Source organism: Bombina bombina, chromosome 3 (genome assembly GCF_027579735.1).
Source record: "Bombina bombina isolate aBomBom1 chromosome 3, aBomBom1.pri, whole genome shotgun sequence".
In the NCBI taxonomy this organism is placed as follows: domain Eukaryota; kingdom Metazoa; phylum Chordata; class Amphibia; order Anura; family Bombinatoridae; genus Bombina; species Bombina bombina.
Genome location: NC_069501.1, coordinates 260658211 through 260681466, shown reverse-complemented (window position 1 = coordinate 260681466; position 23256 = coordinate 260658211). Strand labels below are relative to the sequence as shown.

Below are 23256 nucleotides of genomic sequence, written 5' to 3'. Positions count from 1 at the left end.
TGTTCCATGCAGTTATATGAAAATTGGTGTATTCTGTCTATTTTAAACTTTGAATTTTCAAGCTTTTTCAGGTTTCATTGTGGACTTTGTCAGTAACCGTTTTTTTTTTTTTGTTTTTTTTATATAGTTACATGGCAAATCAAAATGTCTAACTCTTTGGCTGCAACATTTTGTGAATCTTTTTTATGAATTTATCAGAAATTAGTTTATGCTTGAAATTCAAATATTTGTAAATGTTTTAATTTGTTTCTGACATTTTATGTATGAGCTCTTATATATGATTATTAAAAATAAAACTATATCAACTGTCTTGAGTGAAATATGAACCTGTCGCATGAGCACAGGCTGATTTAAGTAATGGTTGTTAAGTCTGTCTGACTGTTCTAATTTGTCCAGGCCAGGTTCCTGAAATTAAACATTAGACCTTTTAACATAAATGTCCTGTCTGCTTATGTAATAGAAATCTTGGGATCTTGGAATTTTGGAGGTTTTTAGTCAAAATCAATAATTCAATTTAGCACAGACAAACATTTTCTGCATAATCAGACTTTTTTTGGGGGTTATCAAGAAAAACGACATACCCGATTTTGTTTAATATTGTAATAGAAAGCTTTGCTCTTTACAGCCTTTGCAATGTTTAAAAGTTCTCACCATGAGTGGTTGGAACCCTCCTCCTGGCAATAGAAAAATGCATGGAGACTTAATGTATCTCTACGTGATAACCATGGAGGATCGGCACGTGAGCATCACAGCTTCAACCCGAGGATTCTACCTCAATCAGTAAGTCTCGATCCATATATCTTGTCACTTAGCATTCTATATGCAGAAATCTAAAAAGTAAATACACACTCAAATGATAACATTAAGCTAGCGGTCAGTAGGTAAATGAACACTAACATATGACCCATAAATGCCCAGCCACGTTAGAAACAATAAATGTTCTTTAATTGAGTTATTTGGGTTTCTCGCTGCCTCTCTCTTCCCATTGCAGTTAGGAAATTAAATTTGCAAAAATTCCCTGCATCTTATATGCAAAAAGGGGTGAGCAAGCTACAAAAGCAGGGAGACAAGGGGGCTCTTAAGAGGGGGGATAAGGGGGATCTTTACTTTCTGTTTACTGAAAGCAATTAAATATTTGGAGTAGACTGTCCCCTTTTAAATATATTCCTGTTACATCTACTAGCATCATGTCTGTTTCTACCTTTTGGTATTATAGTAGTGTGCTACAGCAGACGTTTCAGGGCTAGCTGTGTTATTTAATGGACTCATTATACAAGTCCTTCAATATGCATAACTGTTCCTATGGTGATTATTCATGGCACTATGTCTGTGAAAGTACTCTCTGCGATCCCAGCTGATTTTTTTTTTTTTTTCACCCTGTATTTTGGAGGAGATCCAATCAAAGTTTCATTACTAGATCATGTGATAATTCTGCTCACCAGGAAACGGGAGATTCAGGGGGAACCCAGGAAACCGGAGATTCAGGGGGAACCCAGGAAACCAAAGAATGGTAACCAGGAACCAAATGAGGCAGGATCACTTTTAGGGGATGCACCACATAGTGCAAGTAATCAACTTACAGTAGTGAATCTCTCATCTTTTCCTCTCAACCAAGTTCTTAAAAAAGTCTGGAAAAATAGAGAAAGTAAAAAATAACTTGAATTCAAAGACTGATAACGAAACGCTAAATACGTTTAATATCATTATTATTATCAGAACAAGATGGAGAGAATGAGAAATTTCCTGTGAGATCTAACTTTAAAAATCTGAATATATGCCCCCATTGACTATGGTTTCAAGTATACACACTTTTATAAAATGCATTGTGGCCGATACTAAAAACATTGGCATTACACGTGTAGTTGATGACAATCTGAGAGGCAGGCATTGTCTAAATTAATGATCAATAAAGACCTAGAGTTTGAATTGTCAGACAAAGGAGGCAATGTAGTAATAATGGATAAGGTCTACTACCAGAATAAGGTGATGAGGCAACTAAATGATCACATGCAATATGATTTAGTCAAGAGGTCGATCTATGAAATCTACTACAATTAACTCTTGTTCATCCATAACCAAGCATTGAGCGAAAGCTTAATATCACAAAAAGAACATAATTTTATCTATAAAAAAAAAACCAAGAGTTCCCACCTTCTATTGCATACCAAAATTACACAAAAACTAACGGCTAGATTTAGAGTTTTGCGTTAGAAGGGGTGCGTTGGCTACGCGTGTTTTTTTTTTCCCCCGCACCTTTTAAACAACGCTGGTATTTAGAGTTCTCTGAAGGGCTGCGTTAGGCTCCAAAAAGGGAGCGTACAGGCATATTTACCGCCACTTCAACTCTCAATACCAGCGTTGCTTACAGACGCGGCCAGCTTCAAAAACGTGCTCGTGCACGATTCCCCCATAGGAAACAATGGGGCAGTTTGAGCTGTAAAAAAACCTAACACCTGCAAAAAAGCAGCGTTCAGCTCCTAACGCAGCCCCATTGTTTCCTATGGGGAAACACTTCCTAAGTCTGCACCTAACACCCTAACATGTACCCCAAGTCTAAACACCCCTAACCTTACACTTATTAACCCCTAATCTGCCGCCCCCGCTATCGCTGACCCCTGCATTTTATTATTAACCCCTAATCTGCCGCTCTGTACACCGCCGCAACCTACATTATAGCTATGTACCCCTAATCTGCTGCCCCTAACATCGCCGACCCCTATATTATATTTATTAACCCCTAATCTGCCCCCCCAACGTCGCTGCTACCTACCTACACTTATTAACCCCTAATCTGCTGACCGGACCTCGCCGCCACTATAATAACTGTATTAACCCCTAAACCGCCTCACTCCCGCCTCAAAAACCCTATAATAAATAGTATTAACGCCTAATCTGCCCTCCCTAACATCGCTGACACCTAACTTCAAGTATTAACCCCTAATCTGCCGACCGGACCTCATTGCTACTATAATAAATGTATTAACCCCTAAAGCTAAGTCTAACCTTAACACCCCCCTAAGTTAAATATAATTTAAATCTAACGAAATAAAATAAATCTTATTAAATAAATTAATCCTATTTAAAGCTAAATACTTACCTGTAAAATAAACCCTAATATAGCTACAATATATTGAATAATTATATTGTAGCTATTTTAGGATTTATATTTATTTTACAGGCAACTTTGTATTTATTTTAACCAGGTACAATAGCTATTAAATAGTTAATAACTATTTAATAGCTACCTAGTTAAAATAATTACAAAATTACCTGTAAAATAAATCCTAACCTAAGTTACAATTAAACCTAACACTACACTATCAATAAATTAATTAAATAAACTACCTACAATTATCTACAATTAAACTAACTAAACTAAATTACAAAAACAAACACTAAATTACAAAAAATAAAAAAAGATTACAAGAATTTTAAACTAATTACACCTACTTTAAGCCCCCTAAAAAAATAACAAAGCCCCCCAAAATAAAAAAATTCCCTACCCTATTCTAAAATAAAAAGTTAACAGCTCTTTTACCTTAGCAGCCCTTAAAAGGGCCTTTTGCGGGGCATGCCCCAAAGTAAACAGCTCTTTTGCATTTTAAAAAAACATACAATACCCCCCCAACATTACAACCCACCACCCACATACCCCTAATCTAACCCAAACCCCCCTTAAAAAACCTAACACTAAGCCCCTGAAGATCTCCCTACCTTATCTTCACCACGCCGGGTATCACCGATCCGTCCAGAAGAGGGTCCGAAGTCTTCATCCTATCCGGCAAGAAGAGGTCCAGAAGAGGCTCCGAAGTCTTCATCCTATCCGGCAAGAAGAGGACATCCGGACCGGTAGACATGTTCATCCAGGCAGCGTCTTCTATCTTCATCCATCCGGCGCGGAGCGGGACCATCTTGAAGCAGCCGGCGCGGAGCCATCCTCTTCTTCCGGCGACTCCCGACGAATGAAGGTTCTTTTAAGGGACGTCATCCAAGATGGCGTCCCTCGAATTCAGATTGGCTGATAGGATTCTATCAGCCAATCGGAATTAAGGTAGGAAAAATCGGATTGGCTGATCCAATCAGCCAATTAGATTGAGCTTGCATTCTATTGGCTGTTCCGATCAGCCAATAGAATGCGAGCTCAATCTGATTGGATCAGCCAATCAGATTTTTCCTACCTTAATTCCGATTGGCTGATAGAATCCTATCAGCCAATCGGAATTCGAGGGACGCCATCTTGGATGACGTCCCTTAAAGGAACCTTCATTTGTCGGGAGTCGCCGGAAGAAGAGGATGGATCCGCGTCGGCTGCTTCAAGATGGTCCCTCTCCGCGCCGGATGGATGAAGATAGAAGACGCCGCCTGGATGAACATGTCTACCGATCCGGATGTCCTCTTCTTGCCGGATAGGATGAAGACTTCGGAGCCTCTTCTGGACGGATCGGTGATACCCGGCGTGGTGAAGATAAGGTAGGGAGATCTTCAGGGGCTTAGTGTTAGGTTTTTTAAGGGGGTTTGGGTTAGATTAGGGGTATGTGGGTGGTGTGTTGTAATGTTGGGGGTGGGGGGGTATTGTATGTTTTTTTAAAATGCAAAAGAGCTGTTTACTTTGGGGCATGCCCCGCAAAAGGCCCTTTTAAGGGCTGCTAAGGTAAAAGAGCTGTTAACTTTTTATTTTAGAATAGGGTAGGGAATTTTTTTATTTTGGGGGGCTTTGAGTAGGTGTAATTAGTTTAAAATTCTTGTAATATTTTTTTATTTTTGTAATTTAGTGTTTGTGTTTTTTTGTAATTTAGTTTAGTTGATTTAATTGTAGATAATTGTAGGTAGTTTATTTAATTAATTTATTGATAGTGTAGTGTTAGGTTTAATTGTAACTTAGGTTAGGATTTATTTTACCGGTAATTTTGTAATTATTTTAACTAGGTAGCTATTAAATAGTTAATAACTATTTAATAGCTATTGTACCTAGTTAAAATAAATACAAAGTTGCCTGTAAAATAAATATAATTCCTAAAATAGCTACAATATAATTATTAGTTATATATTGTAGCTATATTAGGGTTTATTTTACAGGTAAGTATTTAGCTTTAAATAGGATTACTTTATTTAATAAGATTTATTTTATTTCGTTAGATTTAAATTATATTTAATTTAGGGGGGTGTTAGGGTTAGACTTAGCTTTAGGGGTTAAAACATTTATTATAGCAGCGGTGAGGTCTGGTCGGCAGATTAGGGGTTAATACTTGAAGTTAGGTGTCAGCGATGTTAGGGAGGGCAGATTAGGGGTTAATACTATTTATTATTAGGTTTTTGAGGCGGGAGTGAGGCGGTTTTGGGGGTTAATACATTTATTAGAGTAGCGGCTAGGTCCAGTCGGCGGTTTAGGGGTTAATAAGTGTAGGTAGGTTGCGGCGACGTTGGGGGGGGGGGGGCAGATTAGGGGTTAATAAATATTATGTAGGGGTCAGCGATGTTAGGGGCAGCAGATTAGGGGTACATAGGGATAATGTAGGTTGCGGCGGTGTGCGGTCGGCAGATTAGGGGTTAAAAAATTTAATTATAGTGGCGGCGATGTGGGGGGACCTCGGTTTAGGGATACATAGGTAGTTTATGGGTGTTGGTGTACTTTAGAGCAATGGTTGCCAACCGCGGTCCTCAAGGACCCCCAACAGTCCTGGTTTTCATTATAGCTAAACCAGTGCTCAGGTGAAATAATCAGCTGATCTGTAACCAACCTGCTCTCATCCATCAGCTGATTATTTCACCTGTGCGCTGGTTCAGCTATAATGAAAACCAGGACTGTTGGGGGTCCTTGAGGACCGCGGTTGGCAACCACTGCTTTAGAGCACAGTAGTTAAGAGCTTTATGGGCTAACGCCGGTTCATAAAGCTCTTAACTACTGTGCTCTAAAGCAGTGGTTGCCAACCGCGGTCCTCAAGGACCCCCAACAGTCCTGGTTTTCATTATAGCTGAACCAGTGCACAGGTGAAATAATCAGCTGATGGATGAGAGCAGGTTGGTTACAGATCAGCTGATTATTTCACCTGAGCACTGGTTTAGCTATAATGAAAACCAGGACTGTTGGGGGTCCTTGAGGACCTCGGTTGGCAACCACTGCTTTAGAGCACAGTAGTTAAGAGCTTTATGAACCGGCGTTAGCCCATAAAGCTCTTAACTCCTGACTTTTTTCTGCGGCTGGAGTCTTGTCGTTAGAGTTCTAACGCTCACTTCAGCCAAGACTCTAAATACCAGCGTTAGAAAGATCCCATTGAAATGATAGGATACGCAATTGGCGTAAGGGGATCTGCGGTATGGAAAAGTCGTGTTTGGAAAGTGAGCGTTAGACCCTTTCCTGACTGACTCTAAATACCAGCGGGCGGCCAAAACCAGCGTTAGGACCCCTTAATGCTGGTTTGGATGGCTAACGCAGAACTGTAAATCTAGGCGTAAGGAAACCCCCAGGTAGGCCTATAATCTCGGGCATAGGAGGACCAATGGAAAATGCTTGCAGATATATTGATTTTTTTTTTCTGTGACCATTTCTCACGTCATTGCCCTCTTATTTCCAGGACACTAATGATGTGTTAAGAAAACTGTATAATGTAAATGCTAGGGACAACACTCTTTTAGTAACCCTTGATGTTCAGTCTCTGTACTCTTCGATTCCCCACACTGTAGGTTTGAGAGCAATCAGATATTACTTAAAAACAAGAGGGAGCGAGTTCTCCAAATACACTTACTTTGTATTGAAATTGATGGAGTTTGTTCTGAAACATAATATATTTGTGTTTGATGGCAAATATTACCAGCAAAGAGAGGCACTGCAATGGTAATAAAATACAATAATAAAAATTAAAACTTTATTGGACAAAAATGTAGGGATGTTTGAAAACTGAAATGCAGCTTATAATTGTGTATAATGACATGAAATTAATTTCACAATATTATTCCATGTTATGCTTAGTATCAGAATGCTATAAAAGTTTGCATCATAGGAGCCGTAAATTTATAATTGTTGGTATATAATGCTCATGGGATTTAATATCAGAGTCACTGCCTTGTATATTCGGAAAAAATCCCTTGGATAGTTAGAAATATTATATGGTTTCAATTGTTTTAACTGTCTTATTGTGTTTAAGGAAAAATTATTGTTGCAGTTACCCACATTTTTTACCAATAAAGTTTTACTTTTTATTATTGTATGACGAACACGCATAACATATGAGGGGATTAATAAGTGCTTATACAGTATAGCTTTTTGTTCTTAACCGAATTTGTAAATACTATTCATTGATACATAGCACCATCAGACCACACATAATGATAATTAAGAACAAAACTATAGTTAGAGTGCTAATGCCCCTTAGGAATAAAAATTGAGACGTAGTGCCATCAAATTTTCCAACTGAGGATTGTTATCCGGGTCAATGCAGTACAACCTCAGAATTAATCTCAAACACTGTTAAACCACTGAGGACTCTATGGAAAGTAGGCTAAAAACCCATTCCCAGTAAGAGGGCTGCACCAGAAGGAATGTAAATGTTAAAGGTTCTACCGTTTGCAATCAACTGGAATCTAGAGAAGGTGTGCAGTAATTTATCGCAATATGCACCGCAAGCAGTTATGTCCTTCTGATCACCTTGATCCCTGGGGCTACAAACCATTTCTATTTTTCTTTCTTGGTGTCTGTTACTTACCTTTTATTTGTTTTTGTTGTCTCAAATAGTTTGTCTCTGGATTGGTAGAAACTTAACTCAGAGTTTTTGGAAATGTCTGAGGCCGTAGAATTCTTCAATGACTGGAGCATTAATCTTCTCTACAATATTATCATAAAAAATAGAAGCCAGAACCCATGACTCTTCACTATTGTGATGTAGTGTCGATGGTTAGGTCCACTGCCACGGTGGACAGTAACCCCACAAGGTCGTACATTCTGTCAGGGTTGGGGGCATCCCTAGAAGTGTTGAAGGGTCGTAACTCCAACGGAAAAATCACACCGTCGGAATGTTTGGTAGATCAGTAAAATTGGTCCATGTAGTTAACCCTTTTCAAGTAAACTGCTAGAATCCTAGGCAGCTTAGGAACTCGTAGTTTAGGAACTCGTGAGCTTTCTATTGAGTGCAGTTATCAAATAGCTCATTTTCTTTATTCAGCCTGGAGATTAACCTTTTTGGAGAAATGACTTCCTTTATTTTTCCTTTATTTTTCTCTGTGGCAATACTGTTGGAAGAGATCTGCCAGGCATGTGAGCAAGCTTTCCTTCTTCCTGGTTGGATATTGTATGCCAGAACTTTTTCCCAAAACAAGCAACAAAAATGAAGTGCTTGCAGAACAGAGTTGCAGTAGGTGTTGCCAAAACTGACCAAACCAAAGTCATTTACAGGAAACTATTCTGTGCCAATATCTTTTTCCAGTGATGAGGTATTGGTGCCCATCATACAACTGGAGGCGATCTTGGACAGTCATGAGTATATCCATCTGCCCTCCTCCGCCATCTCTGACACGATTATTTTCAGTTTTAATAGTCATGTATCCGAGCTCAGACTGAAACGTCCCACATTACAAAGAAATTAACAGCTCATTTTTGTGCATAGATGAGGACAAACATGAAATGAAGATAATAGGCACAGAGTGTTTGCTTGTGAACATATTTCACCTTTGTTTTTGGTGAACTTTCTTCTTCTGTGTAATTAATTATGAAATGTAAATTTATGTTTTTAGAGTCAGGAAACTGAGGAGATAGAGGACATAACCGCTGTAATAAAGTTCAGGTTTAAATCGCTTTCAAAAAGATAAATAATGTTTATTACTTTTCTTTTAATAGTTCTATATTATACAGTAGCTCATGAAGAGTGTTCGAGTGGTTAATATATACTTAAAGGGCCATTGTAATGGGAAAATTACATTATCGAATTTGTTAGAGCATGGAATGTTAGCATTTGTTATCATGCAACTCTATATGTTTAATCCCTCTATATGTTTAACATAGTAAAAGTAGTTCTCAGGAGCCGTTGGTCTAAGAAGAAACTGCTCCTGACCCAATCGGCAACAGCAGTCACCCAGCCAGCAGTTCTGTGCAGCTCCAGCGATGTACTTTAATCCCTGTAAATGTGTTAAACACATAGTTAAAAACACACAGTTTGCATGCTGTAACAAATTAGAGCATGTCATATTACCGCTAGAACTTCCAATTAAGAGGGTTTACAAGCGGAGCATCCTGGTCAGCTGTTAGTTTGTAAACATGCAGATTTTGTTTAGAAGATTATAGTTTAAATGTTTTAAAACATGTATGTAGGGCCTAATTGTTATATTTGACTGCATTCATTAAAATGTACTTTAATGCCTGGATTAACATTCTAGATTGCAGGGTCCAATTGGGTTATTTTATGTTAGTCTGTATTCCTGTTTAATTTATGTGATCTAAATACACATGCTGTATTTCATAGTCCTTTATAACTTGCAACATCTTTTAATTATAGTAATCTTTTGTACCAGACAAATATAAACACCTTTATTAATAGTATAAAATCCTCCACCATGTTTGTTCTTTAACACTACACTGCATTGCGAAACTCATTTTTAACATTTCTTTGAAATGTATCTTTTTTTTATTATTTTAGTTTATATTGTGAAACTTATTTTTTTGCGTATGGTTTGTTTTATCCCTGGCTGCTTCACGCTCTGTATCATTGAACTAAATTCTTCCAGCATATGCTATGCTAACCATGACTACAATGCAAGTCTGATTGGATGATTTTTCCTTTTTTTATTAACAAAATCATATTACTTTTATTAAAATAAGCACATAAATAAATCACTATTGAGCATCCAGTTAACTCATCTCCTCTTTTTATTATTATTAAATAACAACCTATGCTTGTGCCGTGATATCCACTTTGGAATAACCAGTGTGTATTTATTTTTTACAGATCTACAGCATACAACTTTAATCCCAAACCGGCAAACCCCAGCTTCCTCAGCCACTCCTTAGTGGAACTGCTGAATCAGGTCAGCCCTACATTCAAAAGGAATTTTGCTGCTCTTCAGAAAAAAAGGTAAAACTGGTTTATATTCAACAGCTTGTAATTACTTCTAGACACTATGCTTACCTTAAAGGGACATTTTAACATTGTGCTGATTTTAAGACTCCTAACCAAGCCCCACAGTGCCGGATGTGTACACTCGTTTACAGACCCCTGCTGGCTCCTGTTTGTGCTATCTGTCTTTTCATATGCAGGGGAGGGGGGAGTGTATGCTCTTGTTTTCCCAGCCCCTTTCACTGAATGTCCCATCCTAACCTCATCAACAGTGCTAAACTTGGAACTTCAAATACTTTTTAAAAAGTTTTTATACTGGATTTTTAGATCAGCATCTGTGCATACTCTTCTTTATAGTAGTGTCTATTACAGGCAGTTACATGAAAATTGGTGTCCTTTTAAGGGACATTGCACTCAATTGTTTTTCTTGTCTAATCTAGAGCAAAGGGGCATTTTTATACTGTATTTTGTATGTTGCTTAATAAAATAAAAAAGGATGTTGGTGTTAAAGGGATGTAAAATCCCTATTGCGCTTAAGGATGTTAGTGTTAAAGGGATATGAAAATCCCTTTTGAGCTTAAGGGCCACAAAAGTAAAGTTTAATGATTCAGATAAAACATGCAATTAAAAACAAACACTGCACATTCCTTTTAATTGCACACTTTTCGAGGCTCCAGATCCTACTGAGCATGTGCAAAGTGTACAGTACATATGTATATGCATTTTGTGATTGGTTGATGACTGTCACATGATACCGGGGAGAGCACATTTGAAAGTGCTATTGCATCGTCTTTTTATTGTGCATTTGTCAATTTATTCATAAATATAATGGTCCTAAATATTAAGAAATAATCAAACATCTCCCAGATAGTGCTGAAGGGCCTCATGATCTTACTAGAGCTGTCAGGTCACACTATGATAGAGCGTGACTCACTATTTCAGGTCTGTTCTCCAGATCACACAATGGATAGTTAAAGGGACAGTCTACACCCATATTAACATTTGCTTATATGTTAGATTCAGTTCTGATTGTTCTAACTCACTCCCTATACCGTAACCAGTCTGCTTCACAAACTGAATTATTCCTAATCCAAACTCTGTTTATATTCGTTATAAATGGCCGACCAGCTCCGCCTATTAACTACTTCATAATTCTCTCCATTGAAACGCTCTAATCAAAATTTGATCACGGATGAAAAATCAGGATCACGCTTTCATTTCGCGCATGCGCACCTTATGAGGAACCTAAAAAAACGGAACTAAAATCTCTTAGTAATTTGCGTGTAGTGGAGGAACGAAAAAAAACACTGCTTAGTTTTAGAGGTGCAGCACAGACGGACTTCATCTACGTCACTTCCGTATATAGGAGCATGCGTAAATGACGTAGGTGGTTGAACATGCACGAGTATGAGATCGAAAGAGAAGGGGAGTTCAAGGTAGGAGGATAATGGAATGGGCGGAGTTTATTGGCCATTTTTAACGACTGAAATCAAAGTTTGTATTTCTGAGATCTCAGTTTGTGAAGCAAACTCAGTAGGGTAGAGGGGGTGAGCTAGGAAAATGTGAACACGATCTAAGGTATAAGCGAATGTTAATAAGGGTGTAGACTGTCCCTTTAAAATCACACAAAAAAATAAAAAATCATATTGCACAAATCTCTTCTGTGTGGTCACCAAGTCATGGAAATCTACAACAAGGTAACAATGTCTAACATTTTAATGTGGTTCTGTCACAATAAAAATGTTAAGTAAATAGTTACCCTTTCAAAAAACTCATATCATATAAAGCGTATTCAGCTTCCAAACACAGTATTAGTTTCCTACCCCCTCTATATTACTACAGTACGCTTTACTCATTAAGGAAGCAGCTCAGGCTAGAATAGATATCAAGCGCTACACACAGTTTGGTTTTTGTTTTGACTACATTAGTGTTTTGCTACTGCAGAAAATCTCCATATATAAGTAATAAACTATTAAGGCCTTTATGCTGCACCTGCTTCTCAGTGAAGCAGCAAAGTAAGTCTTTGCTTAGTGTCTGGCTTTTTGTACCAATTAGCATTAAATTATTTTGAGAGAATAAAACGGAATAAAATTGTGTGCCTGCTTTACTAGCAGCAAGTTAATGATCTGTAAAAACCACGGGACAGGAATCGATAGGCATGTCCCAACGTTTAAAACTTGTGGCGTAGTCTCATTAAATCTGTAAAAGAACGGCAATCATCCGATCATTAATATACCCCCTATGTGGGGAAAATAACTAGGGCTTTCTTTTTTTGTTAAATCAGGCATAGAGAATTCAGAACATTTAACATTGGTTTATTTCAAACCTCCATTTCTGCTTCACCTTGAAGAATTCAAATCAGACTTGCGCATTGGATCATTGACTGTGCTAATGAATCCCTCCTGTGGAATTTCAACCTGTTTGTTTTTGCATGCAGACAAATAACCTATGACTAGTTTGACCTACACCAGTGCAAATGTGCTGACAATAACTTCGGCACTAGATGTGCTTACATGTATCTCCATTTATCTTGTACACAGTTTAATATTTTCTGTCCTTTTTCTCTACAGAAAATTTTGCTAGCCGGTTGGCATTAGGAAGTAGCCGGGTGGAGGCAGTGTAATACTTTGTAATATTATAACATTTTCTGTTATTTATATATGTTACTTAGGTTAGCCAATGCACAAATTAATTTAACACAGTGAATCAATGCTAATGTGTGCAAAAAATAAATAAATAAAATATTAGCAAATTTTAGCTTAATATTGGCTTTAATTTTAACTTGGTGTTCTGTAAAATCAGCTTGGTAGGTCCTGTGGAGAAATAGGTTTCGGGGAGAACACTGGGTATGTTTTTAATTTCTTGCATTTTGGCAGTAGTATTTCTCTCTGCGTAAATTTCTAATTTTGCTGTATACATTGTGTGGCCATAAAAATGTTTGCCATTGTTTAGCTAAACATATTTAATTGAATTTTCTATAGCAATATCATTTTTGTTTTCTTTTATATAATAACAACTCTGGCCTTGTTTTGTTTAGGGTTCAGAGACACCCATTTGAGCGGATTGCAACCCCGTTCCAGGTGTACAGCTGGACAGCTCCTCAAGTTGAGCATGCCATGGACTGTGTAAGAGCAGAAGATGCCTATACCTCCCGTCTGGGCTATGAAGAGCACATTCCAGGACAGGTAGGGCTGAATGATTAAAAAGTTTGTTGTGCGTTTTTTTTTATTTGTTTTGTTTTTGTTTTGTTAAGCAAAGCATTGTCGTGTTGAAGAGAAATATTGATAACAATGAAAAAGCAGGAATGAAAGCTTAGGAGCCTTGCCCATTTTTTTGTGAGTAGAATTTTTGTTCCCTATTGGGCCTAAAGTGAGTCTCTTGAAGTAGCAGGATATTTGCATTTCTCCAACATAGGTGTGTCCGGTCCACGGCGTCATCCTTACTTGTGGGATATTCTCTTCCCCAACAGGAAATGGCAAAGAGCCCAGCAAAGCTGGTCACATGATCCCTCCTAGGCTCCGCCTACCCCAGTCATTCTCTTTGCCGTTGTACAGGCAACATCTCCACGGAGATGGCTTAGAGTTTTTTAGTGTTTAACTGTAGTTTTTATTATTCAATCAAGAGTTTGTTATTTTGAAATAGTGCTGGTATGTACTATTTACTCAGAAACAGAAAAGAGATGAAGATTTCTGTTTGTATGAGGAAAATGATTTTAGCAACCGTCACTAAAATCCATGGCTGTTCCACACAGGACTGTTGAGAGCAATTAACTTCAGTTGGGGGAACAGTGAGCAGTCTCTTGCTGCTTGAGGTATGACACATTCTAACAAGACGATGTAATGCTGGAAGCTGTCATTTTCCCTATGGGATCCGGTAAGCCATGTTTATTAAGATCGTAAATAAGGGCTTCACAAGGGCTTATTAAGACTGTAGACTTTTTCTGGGCTAAATCGATTCATTATTTACACATATTTAGCCTTGAGGAATCATTTATTCTGGGTATTTTGATATAATAATATCGGCAGGCACTGTTTTAGACACCTTATTCTTTAGGGGCTTTCCCAAATCATAGGCAGAGCCTCATTTTCGCGCCGGTGTTGCGCACTTGTTTTTGAGAGGCATGACATGCAGTCGCATGTGAGAGGAGCTCTGATACTTAGAAAAGACTTTCTGAAGGCGTCATTTGGTATCGTATTCCCCTTTGGGCTTGGTTGGGTCTCAGCAAAGCAGATACCAGGGACTGTAAAGGGGTTAAAGTTAAAAACGGCTCTGGTTCCGTTATTTTAAGGGTTAAAGCTTCCAAATTTGGTGTGCAATACTTTTAAGGCTTTAAGACACTGTGGTGAAAATTTGGTGAATTTTGAACAATTCCTTCATGTTTTTTCGCAATTGCAGTAATAAAGTGTGTTCAGTTTAAAATTTAAAGTGACAGTAACGGTTTTATTTTAAAACGTTTTTTGTACTTTGTTATCAAGTTTATGCCTGTTTAACATGTCTGAACTACCAGATAGACTGTGTTCTGAATGTGGGGAAGCCAGAATTCCTATTCATTTAAATAAATGTGATTTATGTGACAATGACAATGATGCCCAAGATGATTCCTCAAGTGAGGGGAGTAAGCATGGTACTGCATCATTCCCTCCTTCGTCTACACGAGTCTTGCCCACTCAGGAGGCCCCTAGTACATCTAGCGCGCCAATACTCCTTACTATGCAACAATTAACGGCTGTAATGGATAATTCTGTCAAAAACATTTTAGCCAAAATGAACACTTATCAGCGTAAGCGCGACTGCTCTGTTTTAGATACTGAAGAGCATGACGACGCTGATAATAATGGTTCTGAAGGGCCCCTAACCCAGTCTGATGGGGCCAGGGAGGTTTTGTCTGAGGGAGAAATTACTGATTCAGGGAACATTTCTCAACAAGCTGAACCTGATGTGATTACGTTTAAATTTAAGTTGGAACATCTCCGCATTCTGCTTAAGGAGGTATTATCCACTCTGGATGATTGTGACAAGTTGGTCATCCCAGAGAAACTATGTAAAATGGACAAGTTCCTAGAGGTCCCGGGGCTCCCAGAAGCTTTTCCTATACCCAAGCGGGTGGCGGACATTGTTAATAAAGAATGGGAAAGGCCCGGTATTCCTTTCGTCCCTCCCCCCATATTTAAAAAATTGTTTCCTATGGTCGACCCCAGAAAGGACTTATGGCAGACAGTCCCCAAGGTCGAGGGAGCGGTTTCCACTTTAAACAAACGCACCACTATACCCATAGAGGATAGTTGTGCTTTCAAAGATCCTATGGATAAAAAATTAGAAGGTTTACTTAAAAAGATGTTTGTTCAGCAGGGTTACCTTCTACAACCAATTTCATGCATTGTCCCTGTAGCTACAGCCGCATGTTTCTGGTTCGATGAGCTGATAAAGGCGGTCGATAGTGATTCTCCTCCTTATGAGGAGATTATGGACAGAATCAATGCTCTCAAATTGGCTAATTCTTTCACCCTAGACGCCACTTTGCAATTGGCTAGGTTAGCGGCTAAGAATTCTGGGTTTGCTATTGTGGCGCGCAGAGCGCTTTGGTTGAAATCTTGGTCAGCTGATGCGTCTTCCAAGAACAAGCTACTTAACATTCCTTTCAAGGGGAAAACGCTGTTTGGCCCTGACTTGAAAGAGATTATCTCTGATATCACTGGGGGTAAGGGCCACGCCCTTCCTCAGGATCGGCCTTTCTAGGCAAAAAATAAACCTAATTTTCGTCCCTTTCGTAGAAACGGACCAGCCCAAAGTGCTACGTCCTCTAAGCAAGAGGGTAATACTTCTCAAGCCAAGCCAGCTTGGAGACCAATGCAAGGCTGGAACAAGGGAAAGCAGGCCAAGAAACCTGCCACTGCTACCAAGACAGCATGAAATGTTGGCCCCCGATCCGGGACCGGATCTGGTGGGGGGCAGACTCTCTCTCTTCGCTCAGGCTTGGGCAAGAGATGTTCTGGATCCTTGGGCGCTAGAAATAGTCTCCCAAGGTTATCTTCTGGAATTCAAGGGGCTTCCCCCAAGGGGGAGGTTCCACAGGTCTCAGTTGTCTTCAGACCACATAAAAAGACAGGCATTCTTACATTGTGTAGAAGACCTGTTAAAAATGGGAGTGATTCATCCTGTTCCATTAAGAGAACAAGGGATGGGGTTCTACTCCAATCTGTTCATAGTTCCCAAAAAAGAGGGAACGTTCAGACCAATCTTAGATCTCAAGATCTTAAACAAGTTTCTCAAGGTTCCATCGTTCAAGATGGAAACCATTCGAACTATTCTTCCTTCCATCCAGGAAGGTCAATTCATGACCACAGTGGATTTAAAGGATGCGTATCTACATATTCCTATCCACAAGGAACATCATCGGTTCCTAAGGTTCGCATTCCTGGACAAGCATTACCAGTTCGTGGCGCTTCCTTTCGGATTAGCCACTGCTCCAAGGATTTTCACAAAGGTACTAGGGTCCCTTCTAGCTGTGCTAAGACCAAGGGGCATTGCTGTAGTACCTTACTTGGACGACATTCTGATTCAAGCGTCGTCCCTTCCTCAAGCAAAGGCTCACACGGACATTGTCCTGGCCTTTCTCAGATCTCACGGATGGAAAGTGAACGTGGAAAAGAGTTCTCTATCTCCGTCAACAAGGGTTCCCTTCTTGGGAACAATAATAGACTCCTTAGAAATGAGGATTTTTCTGACAGAGGCCAGAAAAACAAAACTTCTAGACTCTTGTCGGATACTTCATTCCGTTCCTCTTCCTTCCATAGCGCAGTGCATGGAAGTGATCGGTTTGATGGTAGCGGCAATGGACATAGTTCCTTTTGCGCGCATTCATCTAAGACCATTACAACTGTGCATGCTCAGTCAGTGGAATGGGGACTATACAGACTTGTCTCCGAAGATACAAGTAAATCAGAGGACCAGAGACTCACTCCGTTGGTGGCTGTCCCTGGACAACCTGTCACAAGGGATGACATTCCGCAGACCGGAGTGGGTCATTGTCACGACCGACGCCAGTCTGATGGGCTGGGGCGCGGTCTGGGGATCCCTGAAAGCTCAGGGTCTTTGGTCTCGGGAAGAATCTCTTCTACCGATAAATATTCTGGAACTGAGAGCGATATTCAATGCTCTCAAGGCTTGGCCTCAGCTAGCGAGGGCCAAGTTCATACGGTTTCAATCAGACAACATGACAACTGTTGCGTACATCAACCATCAGGGGGGAACAAGGAGTTCCCTAGCGATGGAAGAAGTGACCAAAATCATTCTATGGGCGGTGTCTCACTCCTGCCACCTGTCTGCTATCCACATCCCAGGAGTGGAAAATTGGGAAGCGGATTTTCTGAGTCGTCAGACATTGCATCCGGGGGAGTGGGAACTCCATCCGGAAATATTTGCCCAAGTCACTCAGCTGTGGGGCATTCCAGACATGGATCTGATGGCCTCTTGTCAGAACTTCAAAGTTCCTTGCTACGGGTCCAGATCCAGGGATCCCAAGGCGGCTCTAGTGGATGCACTAGTAGCACCTTGGACCTTCAAACTAGCTTATGTGTTCCCGCCGTTTCCTCTCATCCCCAGGCTGGTAGCCAGGATCAATCAGGAGAGGGCGTCGGTGATCTTGATAGCTCCTGCGTGGCCACGCAGGACTTGGTATGCAGATCTGGTGAATATGTCATCGGCTCCACCTTGGAAGCTACCTTTGAGACGAGACCTTCTTGTTCAGGGTCCGTTCGAACATCCGAATCTGGTTTCACTCCAGCTGACTGCTTGGAGATTGAACGCTTGATCTTATCGAAGCGAGGGTTCTCAGATTCTGTTATCGATACTCTTGTTCAGGCCAGAAAGCCTGTAACTAGAAAGATTTACCACAAAATTTGGAAAAAATATATCTGTTGGTGTGAATCTAAAGGATTCCCTTGGGACAAGGTTAAGATTCCTAAGATTCTATCCTTCCTTCAAGAAGGATTGGAAAAAGGATTATCTGCAAGTTCCCTGAAGGGACAGATTTCTGCCTTGTCTGTGTTACTTCATAAAAAGCTGGCAGCTGTGCCAGATGTTCAAGCCTTTGTTCAGGCTCTGGTTAGAATTAAGCCTGTTTACAAACCTTTGACTCCTCCTTGGAGTCTCAACTTAGTTCTTTCAGTTCTTCAGGGGGTTCCGTTTGAACCCTTACATTCCGTTGATATTAAGTTATTATCTTGGAAAGTTTTGTTTTTAGTTGCAATTTCTTCTGCTAGAAGAGTTTCAGAATTATCTGCTCTGCAGTGTTCTCCCCCTTATCTGGTGTTCCATGCAGATAAGGTGGTTTTACGTACTAAACCTGGTTTTCTTCCAAAAGTTGTTTCTAACAAAAACATTAACCAGGAGATTATCGTACCTTCTCTGTGTCCGAAACCAGTTTCAAAGAAGGAACGTTTGTTGCACAATTTGGATGTTGTTCGCGCTCTAAAATTCTATTTAGATGCTACAAAGGATTTTAGACAAACATCTTCCTTGTTTGTTGTTTATTCCGGTAAAAGGAGAGGTCAAAAAGCAACTTCTACCTCTCTCTCTTTTTGGATTAAAAGCATCATCAGATTGGCTTACGAGACTGCCGGACGGCAGCCTCCCGAAAGAATCACAGCTCATTCCACTAGGGCTGTGGCTTCCACATGGGCCTTCAAGAACGAGGCTTCTGTTGATCAGATATGTAGGGCAGCGACTTGGTCTTCACTGCATACTTTTACCAAATTTTACAAGTTTGATACTTTTGCTTCTTCTGAGGCTATTTTTGGGAGAAAGGTTTTGCAAGCCGTGGTGCCTTCCATTTAGGTGACCTGATTTGCTCCCTCCCTTCATCCGTGTCCTAAAGCTTTGGTATTGGTTCCCACAAGTAAGGATGACGCCGTGGACCGGACACACCTATGTTGGAGAAAACAGAATTTATGTTTACCTGATAAATTACTTTCTCCAACGGTGTGTCCGGTCCACGGCCCGCCCTGGTTTTTTTTTTTAATCAGGTCTGATAATTTATTTTCTTTAACTACAGTCACCACGGTACCATATGGTTTCTCCTATGCAAATATTCCTCCTTAACGTCGGTCGAATGACTGGGGTAGGCGGAGCCTAGGAGGGATCATGTGACCAGCTTTGCTGGGCTCTTTGCCATTTCCTGTTGGGGAAGAGAATATCCCACAAGTAAGGATGACGCCGTGGACCGGACACACCGTTGGAGAAAGTAATTTATCAGGTAAACATAAATTCTGTTTTTTATGTTAAAGGCCTGTCATGGCCATACATTTTTTTTTTTTATTATTATTTTTTTTTTGTGTTCCTCTGGCAAATTAAACCACCTTACATTTTGCAAAAAATTGTTAATGTGTGTGTGTATGTGTATATATATATATATAGAGAGAGAGAGATACACACACACACGTCCATAAGGGGTCAAAAACTTCTCTGCTGTAGTCAGTCCAAATATTTATAAGAATCATGAAGACACAGCTCCTTCTTTTGCAAACATTGTGTGTTTATTCCAGAGTTTTTTCCCCCATTGACAAAGGCCCAAATGGGGGCTGAAACGTTGGAAACAGGATTTATTGACGCATCCAACTTTAAATTTAAAAAAAAAAAAAAAAAGATTGTTCATTTAAATTATCTGGAAATATATTAAAACAAACCTTTTTTTCACAGCACAGACAAATCTAGTAAAGAATAATATATAAAATATAATGATCTATCTTATGTGCAGAAAAGAAAAATAATAAATATAATATGTTTCAGACCAGAGACTGGAATGAAGAATTGCAGACCACAAGGGAACTGCCTCGCAAAAACTTGCCTGAAAGACTTCTGCGTGAGAGAGCCATATTTAAGGTAACACCATCTGCTTATTTGTTAATAATCAGGACTGCCCAGTCTTGGATGGTCACTAATATTGGTATTGGTCAGAGACCTTTGACAATATTATACTCGCACATAGACTAAAGAAGATGCCTCAAACTGATAATTATTACCATTAATTAACTTTATATATTTATTTCTTGTAATTGGCAAGAGTCCATGAGCTAGTGACGTATGGGATATACATTCCTACCAGGAGGGGCAAAGTTTCCCAAACCTCAAAATGCCTATAAATACACCCCCACCACACCCACAATTCAGTTTTACAAACGTTGCCTCCTATGGAGGTGGTGAAGTAAGTTTGTGCTAGATTTCTACGTTGATATGCGCTTCTCAGCATGCTGAAGCCCGGTTCCTCTCAGAGTGCAGTGAATGACAGAGAGATGTGAAGGGAGTATTACCTATTGAATGCAATGGTCATCCTAACGGGGATCTATTTCATAGGTTCTCTGTTATCGGTCGTAGAGATTCATCTCCTACCTCCCTTTTCAGATTGACGATATACTCTTATATACCATTACCTCTGCTGATTCTCGTTTCAGTACTGGTTTGGCTATCTACTTTATGTAGATGAGTGTCTTTTGGTAAGTATGTTTTCCTTTATTTAAGACATTCTTAGCTATGGTTTGGCACTTTAAATGTGAAGTTCTAAATATGTTGTACTTCTATTTGCCATGATTCAGGTTAATCAGTATATTTCCTTTTTACAGACTGTCAGTTTCATTTTGGGAAATGCACATCTGAGAGAAGAAAAAAAAAAAATTTCTTACCTGAAATTTTTCAAAATTGACTATTTTTCCAAATTGCCAGCTGTTAGGCTCGCGGGTGCGCAAAATGCTATAATTTATTGCGTAATTTTTGGCGCGAGAATTACGTTTGTTGACGTATTTTCGTCATTTCCAGTGTCTTACTTGGTGCCGAAAATTTTCACGTAGTTGCGTCATCTATGACGCTCGTGTTTGTTGCAGACGTTTTTGGCGCCAAAAAATATTTTGTCAGTTGTGGGCGTCATACTTGGCGCCAGACTTTTGACATTATTCAAGTCTTCATGTATTTTTGCTTCTGGTTTCCAGAGGCTTATTCTTTTTGCATATTTTCCCATTCCTGAAACTGTCATATAAGGAAATTGATAATTTTGCTTTATATGTTCTTTTTTCTATTACATATTGCAAGATGTCCCAATCTGACCCTGTATCAGAATCTACTTCTGGAATGCTGCTGCCTGATGTCGGTTCTACCAAAGCTAAGTGCATTTGTTGTAAACTTGTGGTAACTGTTCCTCCGGCTGTAGTTTGTGTTAGTTGTCATGATAAACTTTCAAACGCAGACAATATTTCCATTAGTAATAATCCATTACCTGCTGTTGTTCCTTCAACATCTAATGTTCAGGATATTCCTGTTAATGTGAGAGAATTTGTTTCTAATTCTATTCAGAAGGCCCTGTCTGTTATACCACCCTCTAATAAACGTAAAAGGTCTATTAAAACTTCTCATAAATTCGATGGATTTTTAAATGACCGACAGCATTCTGATTTATCTATCTCTAATGAGGATCTATCTGATTCAGAAGATTCTGCCTCAGATATTGACACTGACAAAACTTCATATTTATTTAAAATGGAGTATATTCGTTCTTTATTAAAAGAGGTGTTGATTGCATTAGATATGGAGGAGACTAGTCCTCTTGATATTAAAACCAGTAAACGTTTAAATTCTGTTTTTAAACCTCATGTAGTTATTCCAGAGGTTTTTCCAGTTCTTGATGCTATTTCAGAGGTAATTTCTAGGGAATGGAATAGTCTGGGTACTTCATTTACTCCTTCTTCAAGGTTTAAGAGACTGTACCCTTTGCCGACTGAAAGATTGGAGTTTTGGGAAAAGATCCCCAAAGTTGATGGGGCTATCTCTACTCTTGCTAAGCATACTACTATTCCTATGGCAGATAGTACTTTTTTTAAAGATCCTTTAGATAGGAAGCTTGAATCTTATCTAAGGAAGGCTTATTTATGTTCAGGTCATCTTCTAAGGCCTGCTATTTCTTTGGCTGATGTTGCTGCAGCTTCAACTTTTTGGTTGGAAACTTTAGCGCAACAAGTACCAGATCCTAATGTGTATAGCATTGTTAAGCTAATTCAACATGCTAATAATTTCATTTGTGATGCCATTTTTTATATCATTAGAATTGATGTCAGGTATATGTCTTTAGCTATTTTAGCTAGAAGAGCTTTATGGCTTCAATCTTGGAATGCGGATATGACTTCTAAGTCAACGTTGATATTTCTATCTTTCCAAGGTAATAAATTATTTGGTTCTCAGTTGGATTCTATAATTTCAACTGTCACTGGGAGGAAGGGAGCCTTTTCGCCTCAGGATAAAAAATCTAAGGGTAAATTTAGGGCTGCTAACCGTTTTCGTTCCTTTCGTCAGAATAAGGAACAGAAACCTGACCCTTCCCCTAAAGGAACGGTTTCCAATTGGAAGCCTTCTCCAGTCTGGAATAAATCCAAGCCTTTTAGAAAATCAAAACCAGTCCCCAAGTCCGCATGAAGGTGCGGCCCTCATTCCAGCACAGCTGGTAGGGGGCAGACTTCGGTTTTTCAAGGATGTTTGGATCAATTCAATCCAAAATCATTGGATTCAGAACATTGTTTCTCAAGGGTACAGAATAGGTTTCAAGGTAAGACCGCCTGTGAGAAGTTTCTTTCTCTCACGCATTCCAGTGAACCCAGTAAAGGCTCAGGCTTTCCTGAAGTGTGTTTCAGACCTGGAGTGTGTCAGTTCCATATCTGGAACGGGGTCTGGGGTTTTATTCAAATCTGTTCATTGTTCCAAAGAAAGAGAATTTTTTCAGACCAGTTCTGGATCTAAACATTTTGAATCGTTATGTAAGAATACCAACATTCAAAATGGTGACTATAAGGACTATTCTGCCTTTTGTTCAGCAAGGGCATTATATGTCCACAATAGACTTACTTATCTTCATATTCCGATTCATCCAGATCATTATCAGTTCCTGAGATTCTCTTTTCTAGACAAGCATTACCAATTTGTTGCTCTTCCTTTTGGGCTAGCAACAGCTCCAAGGATTTTTTCATAGGTTCTCGGTGCCCTACTCTCTGTAATCAGAGAGCGGGGTATTGCGAAGTTTCCTTATTTGGACGATATCTTGGTACTTGCTCAGTCTTTACATTCTGCAGAATCTCACACAAATCGATTAGTGTTGTTTCTTCAAAGACATGGTTGGAGGATCAATTTACCAAAAAGTTCCTTGATTCCTCAGACAAGGGTAACCTTTTTAGGATTCCAAATT

At 39.4% G+C, this 23256-nt stretch overlaps 1 protein-coding gene across 4 annotated transcripts in view; it reads left to right on the top strand.

Annotated features, from left to right (window-relative positions):
• Window positions 1-23256, top strand: part of CLUH (clustered mitochondria homolog) — a 251373-nt gene that overhangs the window by 88962 nt on the left and 139155 nt on the right. For all 4 annotated transcript variants that reach the window (XM_053706279.1, XM_053706281.1, XM_053706277.1 and 1 more), the window contains exons 6-9: window positions 626-780; window positions 9933-10058; window positions 13078-13225; window positions 19827-19919. In XM_053706279.1, the coding sequence (XP_053562254.1) occupies window positions 626-780; window positions 9933-10058; window positions 13078-13225; window positions 19827-19919 (522 nt within the window). The remainder of the gene's footprint in view (window positions 1-625; window positions 781-9932; window positions 10059-13077; window positions 13226-19826; window positions 19920-23256) is intronic.